This window comes from Nanorana parkeri, unplaced genomic scaffold (genome assembly GCF_000935625.1).
Source record: "Nanorana parkeri isolate BGI_ZX_2015 unplaced genomic scaffold, ASM93562v1 scaffold537, whole genome shotgun sequence".
Lineage (NCBI taxonomy): Eukaryota > Metazoa > Chordata > Amphibia > Anura > Dicroglossidae > Nanorana > Nanorana parkeri.
The window spans coordinates 686,469-695,551 of NW_017306805.1; the positions used below are offsets into that span (position 1 = coordinate 686,469).

The 9,083-nt window shown below is 38.5% G+C and overlaps 1 protein-coding gene across 2 annotated transcripts; it reads right to left on the bottom strand.

The window, feature by feature from the left end:
• Positions 1 to 284: 284 nt before the first annotated feature.
• LOC108791244 (mast cell protease 1A-like) lies at positions 285 to 8,922 on the bottom strand. Of its 2 annotated transcripts, none has more exons than XM_018561674.1 (5): positions 8,780 to 8,922; positions 7,323 to 7,467; positions 6,244 to 6,379; positions 2,675 to 2,926; positions 285 to 553 (listed from the first exon to the last, which is right to left on the bottom strand). In XM_018561674.1, the coding sequence occupies exons 1-5, from the start codon at positions 8,847 to 8,849 to the stop codon at positions 401 to 403; spliced, it is 756 nt and encodes a 251-aa protein (XP_018417176.1). In that variant the 5' UTR covers positions 8,850 to 8,922; the 3' UTR covers positions 285 to 400. The 2 variants fall into 2 exon arrangements, with proteins under 2 accessions (XP_018417176.1, XP_018417177.1); XM_018561675.1 differs by having other exon boundaries at positions 8,817 to 8,842.
• Between the last annotated feature and the right edge of the window lie 161 nt (positions 8,923 to 9,083).

Consider the following 9,083-nt stretch of genomic DNA (forward strand, 5'->3'; position numbering starts at 1 on the left):
GACGAACCCAAAAGGAGAAGCTAGAATACACAAAACTTCACATCTTGGAGGCAACCATATTGCTATTTGAAGATTAAAGAGAGCGAAAACACTTATCAAACAGAAAACTCTAGAAAATGTATAATTTCTTTGTGACCTCATCCTTAGCTTTTAGTCTCTTTATTAAAGTGAGGTTGGTTCTGGACATAATATAAGCATATCATGCTGCTTAAAATGTTTATTAATCATGACTGTAATCATTTGATCAAACATTTTATCAATCATGACTCCATTAAATTTCAGTCCTAAAGCTAATATATGAGTAACAATTTGTTTGATCACATAGATATTTAATTACCATGATAATTAGAGATTTGTTAAAGGAAAACAAATGTGGCCATTCGAGCACAAAGAGCATTGTTCAGAATTTTGGGTCTTCATGTTCAGATATGGTCTGTTTAATCCAATCCAAGTAATTGCCAACTCTTGTATAGACACCAGGGGGATGATTGAATCCAAAAGACACTATACCTTCCTGAACCCCTCTACAAACAAGAGGTCCTCCAGAATCTCCCTACATAAAGAGTAGAGAAATAACATTAGGTGAATGAAATCAAGATAAATGTTACAGGCTCCATAGCTACTGAAGGTGGTTTTACATCTAGGAGCACAGCAGGCTTATCAGACTGGTGTTTTAGTGAGTGGATTAATTTCTTCCTGGTTGCTAAGTAGTCTTCCCCTTTCAGTTCCCTTTGTCTCTCTTTTTACCCCATCACACTCTTCCCAATAGGGATGCGAAGAGAGCAGGCTGGAACAGACTATACAGCAACCAAGGCATGATTGCTTTTTTTCCTTTAAAGTAGCACTCAGGTTTAAATGTATGACATGTAGAAAAGTAATTGTACATGCAGATACCTTTCCGTTGCTGATCTTTACAGAAGCTACCATCATATGTGTTCTGTTTAGCTCAACTCGCTGGTGCAAAATCAGTGAAAAAAATGTCTCCCTAGTGACCTATTTTTTTTTAGATTACACCTAGGAGGACCAATTAGACTACTTGAAGTCTCACAGGAAGTGTGCACAAGACACAGGACAGCTCTGAATGTCTGACATAATTAATATTTCTGACATAATCAACACCTTTTGTGCACTTGTTGAATTGACATAACAAAATGCTTTCAATGGTATATTTAACAGAAAACAAAACAGAAGAGACAAGTTCATTGACCGTATTTACAGACAACCTTAAAATGTATTTCTAGTTAATCTATCAACTTAGTATGTAAATCCGCCACACCTGTACATGCTGTACATTGTTCATATTTAGAGAGGGAGGAACACAACCACAGTTCTTACATGCTAACTGTGTTAACATGCACCCATTGAACAGTTCCTGTTTGGGACATGGGATAATTCAACAGCCTGAATTGGAAGCTTGCAAAGATAGACTTCACGCCTCGGAATATCAAGTCTTTTAACCCCTTCATGACTGAGCTAGTTTTCAGGTTCTGTTCATAAATATAGCTGTATTTCTATAGGAGTGATTCTTAAAGTATAGCGTTCAAGTGGACTTAGGCTACTCAAAATCTAACGCTATTGTTAGTGGTTTTCAATAGATGTGACTAAATATTAATCCTCAGCTCATCAATAGCTACACTGAGAATGTCCACTTACATGGCAATAGTCCCAGAAGCATTCAATCTCATGTGTGGTTCTTTGCTCAGCATGTACAGAAATAGGTGCCAGTAAGTTTTAAAATAGAAAACAAGGCAATATGGGAAGGAGGGTGAAGTGTGTGTCCGGATATACCCCAAAATACAGACTTTAGACTAGGTCTTAATCTCTCTGAATCTCTCCTAAAGTCTCTTTTATTTTCTCTAAACACATACTATGCTGGCTGCACTCTTGCAGAGCTCTGGCTCATTGGCAACTCAACCAGTCACTCACCACATCTCCATATGTGGGGGACAGTAACAGCTTGTTTCATCCAGTCTTTCATCTTACACTCTTGTCTCCAGCAACCAGCATATTCAGGGTTTTCTCTGAGGAGGAGAGATCTTTATTTCCTCCCAACCCTCAGCCCAAGGCCTGGGAGGAGACCTAAATCTTTCAAGATTACATATTTAAAGGTCAAATGCCCATGAGGATGACACAGAGAACAGGAAGAATAAGATATTTAATGGTTCTCCAAGCATGCATCAACAGGTTCCCCAAGCCTTCTGATTAGCTAGGTCATCAAACATCCATAACACGAAATTATACTTCTCTAGCACACCCTGCTGGAGTAAGATCAAACAACATGTGACAGAGAAAATAAATTCTATGCTTAGAAAATCACCCTTGCTGTGGTACAGTTAGGCTGACTGCAGCCCACTGCTGGCTGCAGAAATCACAAAAATATTGTATTGTAACTATTATGTCTTCCTTATACTGTAAAGCGCCGCACAAACTGTTAGCACTAAATAAATCCTGTATAATAATAATCCACCAAAACGCAATAAAAAAGGTGCATGTTGCATTTATGGCAGCCTGGCTCAAAGTGTGTTGGAAGCACATTCAGAATGATTGCAGTAGCATACAATGCCGGTTGGTGTAAGTATTCTACATGGCAAACACATTGCAGTAAAGCGTGTGTTACCACAATTTGAGTGTTTCTGTCCTTCTCTTTTAACTTGAAAAGATTTCAGTACATTACCTGGCTAGAGTCTGTGATCTTTCTGACGTCCCCTGCGCAGATCATCCCATTAGTCAAGTGGTGATAATAGCGGTGGCAGTCTCTTCTGCTTACAATAGTCACATTGGTCTCAAATAATTTGTCAGTAGCATGGATCTTGTCAATCAGTCCCCACCCAGCAACGCTGCAGAGGACGTTTTTTGGAAGGTCACTGGTACTGGATGGAAGCATAATCGGCTGCACATAGCGATTTATCTGGGCCGGGGTTATGAGCTGATGGGAATAAGAATGAAATAGATTGGTAAAAAGAACAATACGTAAGTACATCCCTTATGGCCAACTGCAAACATCACAAATGGACAAAGTCAGTATGTGACAGAAATATGCACTGTGCTTCAATAATGTGCCTGTTATTCCTGTTTCCAAAGTTTTTAAAGTTTACCTCTAAGTACAAATTATATTTCAATGTCAATAGTGCATTTCTCAATTATTACTTTTTCATTTTCTAGTTCACCGCCGTTTCATCGTAGTACTTCTTACCTGTCAGCCCTGAAATTATTCCTGTTCGGTTGCATCTCAAAAACCAGCAGCATTGTCACCTTCTCTTCTCATTAACTCTCTTCTTGACTACGATGTTTTATGGGAACACTGGTGCCGCTTCTTTTGATGTATGGGTATCCCCTATATGAAGGGTCAACAACACCTAACCATATAGTTATCAAGTGTTCTGGATCCTGCTGGAAAATCCTGGAATATTGGATTTGGCCCTGCAGAGTTAACGGCCCACAGGCTGCAGAATCCAAGACACTTGGCACTTCATAGAGTTGTAGGGGGCGCCAAGTGTTGGAACGCTCTGCCTCATAGTTATTACTTACTTCAGATCAGGAGAGGCAGAGCAGTACGGGAGCACGTGAATAGGTAAGTAACCACTGAACACCAATACATATTCTTGCTCCTACTGATACCAATGATTTGAGGTTTATTTTGCTACCACTGATATAAACAATATGCAACTTATTCTCCTCCCATTGACATCAATGATGGGGCTTGTTTTATCCTACTGACAGCAAAGATGGGGCTTATTCTCCTCCCACTGACACCAAACATGGGGCTTATTTTACCCCACTGACACTAAAGATGGGGCTTGTTTTACTCCCACTAACACCAAAGATGGGGCTTGTCTTATACCGCTGACACCAAAGATGGGGCTTATTTTACTCCCACTAACACCAAGGATTGGGCTTGTCTTATCCCACTGACACCAAAGATGGGGCTTGTTTTACTCCCACTAACACCAAAGATTGGGCTTGTCTTATCCCACTGACACCAGTGATGGGGCTTATTATACTCCCACTGACACCAGTGATGGGGCTTGTTTTATCACACTGACAGCAAAGATGGGGCTTGTTTTACTCCCACTAACACCAAAGATTGGGCTTGTCTCATCTCACTGACACCAAAAACAGGGTTTGTTTTACTTCAACTGACACCAAAGATTGGGCTTATCTTATCCTACTGACCCCAAAGATGGGGCTTATTTTACTCCAACTGACACCAAAGATTGGGTTTGCCTTATCCCACTGACACCAATGATGGGGCTTATTTTAATCCCACTGACACCAGTGATGGGGCTTGTTTTATCCCACTGACACCAAAAACGGGTCTTGTTTACTCCCACTGACTCCAACAAAAGAAAGCGCTTATGTTACTCTTACTGGCAACAAAGATACTGAGTTTATTTTATTCCACAGACACAAACAATTGGACTTATTTTACTCCAACTGACACCAAGGATCGGACTTGTTTTATACCACTGACACCAAAGATGGGACCTATTATACTCCCACTGTCACCTATGTTGATATTTTTTACTCCCACTTTCTCTTCAGTGTAAGCCAACCCTATTTTGTGTAAAACCTAGAAAAGCAACAAGAGAAAGACACAATAGTACAAGCTATAGACCGTGAAGTCTCCCCCATTTTATTTGTCACTTTTGACCATGCCCTCATATGTGTGTGCTTTTTTCTTTTTTGATACTTTAAGGTGTCCCTCTTAATTATTTCTAAATGTTGGCAACTATGCTACCACTATGAAGTACTTGTACCTTCCCCCTTAATGAAGGACAGCATTGGCTGTTGGAGGATGTAGGAGGAAAATGAAGGCTATAGAGACAAACGTAAAAAAAAATACATTAAAAAAAAGGTTTTTTCATAACTGTCTGGATCAAATGCAAGCATATTAGAGTAGTGTTATCCACTTACTACACTGACATAGGGGTCTATTCACAAAGCTGCCGAAGGATCTGGCCGTAGCTTCGGCCGATCCTTCGGCTGGCTTCGGCCCCAGGACCCCTTCGGTTCAGGAGAACCGAGGGGGTGCTGTACAGGCTATTCACAATAGCCCGTACAGCTCCCGATCACGTCCGAGCAGCTCAGTCGAGCGCTGAGCCGTGCTGAAAGCCGAAGCTGGCCGAGAATATCAGTGTTAAATGATTTATCTCAACCTTCTAATTGCCGGATATGTTGGACAGCTTAGTCTGTTAAAGGAAGTTTTAAAATAACAGACTTACGGGCCAGATTCCCGGGTGAAAAACAGGAGAAAAAACACGAAAAAAGAAAACTAATGCAGCCACCACCTTTAAGAACTGGTAATCTGCAATAGATTACATTTTTGCTTTTGGTTTTTAGAGACACTTTCATACCTACAGGGTTATTCACAGAAGGGTGAAGAGTTTGGATAATACAGCAGAAGTGAACAAGCGAGGCTAACATAGCGGATTTGGAAAAATTCTGCAATTCAGCTCACTTTCCAGTTCAGCTATGTTGTCCTAGATTGTTCACTTCTCCTTCCTTCTCCAAACCCTTCACCCTTTTGTGAATAACCCTGTTAGTCTTATTTCTGTACATACTGTGTATTATCCCTGTTCTTTCATACAGTTAAAAAGGATTATAACAAGTCATTGTACATAATAGACATGTGCGATTCGTTTCGTTCCGAATCGAAATTCGGAAGAATTTTCGGAAATTCGGACATTCAGATGTATCCGAATTCCGAATTACAGACATAACGAATGCAAACGAATCCGAATTTCCATTTCCGAAATTCGGTAGTGGTACTTCGAACGTTCGTTTCGTTTTCTGTTCTTATTCGTTTCTTATTCGTTTCGTTCGTTGGAGCAAAGTGACATTAGAGAAGGAGAAAAATATTGTTTCCCCCTCAAATGTCACTTTTGCTGCAAACGAACGGAACGAATAAGAAACGAATACGAACAGAAAACGAAACGAACGTTCGAACTACCGCTACCGAATTTCGTCCGAATCCGAATTGACTTTTAACACACTAATCCCTAAAAACGAAATAACACAAATCCGAATTTAAAACTAAACGAAACTAAACTAATTTTTTGGCAGTGCACATGTCTAGTAGATAACCATTCAAAAACAGATATAGCAATGGTACCAAAAAAATATATATTTGTGCTAAATGCTAAACAGTTTCAGAGAGTTCTTATTAATGTAAACGTATACATGGTATATCTGGATTAAACTGTTGTTTTTTTGAGAGTAGGAAATAGAAAGTTTTCTTCTCACCTTTAACAACATTATATCATTATTTATCATTTCTGGGTCATACTCTGGGTGAACATAATAGCTTTCCACACCCAAAATCTGTTGACTATTTTCAGCTTCAGTCACATCATGGGCTCCAAGGATAACTGTGATTTCCCTGTACAGACAAAGCCACCAGTGGGGTGAATAAAATGTAATAAGGTTCCTTTCTTGTTGAGATGGCAGAAACAGGAATATATAACAAGTCTTAAAAAGAATGTATAGTAGTTTGCATATATTTTATTTATGTATGTATGTATTTATTATGGTCAGGGCCAAAAAATAACATAAAAAAATGAAGAATTATATATAAATATTAGGTGTTTGGAGCTTTAGGCTCCTCCTGTCTATCCTTATATTAATCCTCATATTTCTATTTATAAAAGAAACATTTTATTTAAATAGTAAAAACAGATAAAAAGCATCAGAAACAAAACATGTAAATGTAATAAAAATTAAACATGAATTAAAACCATTAGGTTACATTTATTCATCTTAATTTTTTATGTGGAATAGTTTCGTGCAGTGCTTTTAAGACACATTTTACACATGTTATACGATCATCCTTACTGAAGGACTAAACGTTTTAATGAAAAAAACCACAAGCAGGATGCAGCAAGCAAGATTTTTTTCTTAACGCACAGCAACTGAAATGCAGTGCTGTCAATACATTTTTTTAACTTTATTTTCTTAATTTGACCAATACAGTAAACTCCCTGTTATCTTGCACCCACGTAGACCGGTAGGTGCCGCTAACTGTAGTTTTGGGTTGCTTGAGAGTTAAGCTATTGCAATTTGATAGCAAATAGCAGACTGCCTATTGCTCCTCATTGCTTATATTCTGCTGCCGACCGCGGAATCTAGCCGCTGGCCGGCAGCAAGATGTCAAAAAAGAATTTAATTAGCAACTAAATAAATGTATTCGCCTGCAGTGAATATGGTATGAATGTCAAATTTGCTGCCTTATAAATATGCCCCCATAAGTTGCTTTCCATACAAGCATTTGAATCCCATTTATTTTACACTAGATAATGATGCTAAGATAGTATCTGGTCACTTACCCATGACAGTGGGCAGCAGACAATACCCAGTCTTTAGCAATGAGAGAGCCTCCACAAGAGTACTGACCAATGTCTAAGTATGCCATGTAAGGCCGTGAATGTGGTTCTGTCTCATTACCTCCAATAATCCCATAGCGGGGTTTCCCTGCAAATAAACATAAAATGTTTTGTCTTTACACATATTTTTTTAAGTCTTGTTAAAGTGTATTTTCACTTTTGCAGGCTAACTGAGATAACACACACTTTATATTTGTTACATGTTCCCATTCATACCGCATAACCCAGAAGAAAGAAGATCAAAAATGGCTGCTTACATTTTTAGATGCTCTTTTCTGAAAACTCTGGGCTGAAAATCCTTTTTAGTTCTCCCTTTGTTTGTAATGTTTATCACGGGGTTGGGGAGTTGTGTTTGCCATAATTAACCCTGGTGTACTGTGCTGGCAAACTTCATTATGAGTTGTTAACTAGATGTGCAGGACTGTGGATAAAGTTCAAGACGGGTGGTACATTTTGCTTTTTTTTCACCTGGTGATCAAGAAAGTAAGTCTCTTATTTTTCAGCTCCCAAGCTGTCCAGCAAATGTGGCAGATAGAGGGTTGAGACAACCCATTTAATACTGACAGAGGTGCTTACAATGATCACTTTTTATTCTTTTATGGAAAACCTTTATCCCAAAAGGAAAAAAACAGTTTCTGTATCTGCTTAAAACGTGTTAGCTGGAGGTCTGATTTAATTTGTTAGTAAAGTCCATCTACAGGTGAAACTCGAATAATTAGAATATCGTGCAAAGTTCATTTATTTCACTAATGCAACTTAATAGGTGAAACTAATATATGAGATAGACTCATTACATGCAAAGCAAGATAGTTCAAGCTGTGATTTGTCATAATTGTGATGATTATGGATTACCGCTCATGAAAACCCCTAGAACCCCAAATCCACAACCTCAAAAAAGTAGATTATTACATGCAATCAATAAAACAAGGATTGTACATAGAACAATATCGGACCTCTGAAAAGTACAAGCATGCATATGTACTCAGTACTTGGTTTGGGCCCCTTTTGCAGCACTTACTGCAATTACTTTTGCACAATATTCTAATTATTCGAGTTTCACCTGTAAATGTCCATCTAACACTACCCTCTCCACAGGGTGACAATGCTGCTGTCCAAGGGCGGCTTCGTTGCTTCTCCATAGGGTGGAGCCACCCTAAGACAGAAAATGTGTTGCTGGTCAGATCACCAGGTGAAAATAAAGCATAGAAAGGCTAAAAAAAAGAAAATGAAGCAGCCACTACATGTAAGGATTGGTAAACTGCAATATATATTAATATATTGGCCAAACCAGTGAATAAAAAAGTCAAACTTGCAGAATACAAGTAGTGCACTGATGCTGGGGGGAAGAAATGCTAAGTCCTATAAACCATGTAAAAAAAGTGGTACTTAGACATGCTTACCTGCACATAGGGTTGGTAGAGAAAGAATAGAACACACAAAGATCACAAGGAGAACTGGAAGTTGCTCCATATCACACTTCTGAGAAAGTACTTCTCCTAAAATCTGTTAGTGTTTTCTCCTCTTATATTCTACTCAGCACAGATAAACATCTAGTTACATCTCATTCTCTCACTAAGCTATCATATAATGTGGGCTACATATCTATTTACTAGCATCTTTTATAGAAACAAAAGGCTAAATATAATAAGTAATACAATATTATGTACAATAATATTATCTAAATATACTGTATATATATATATA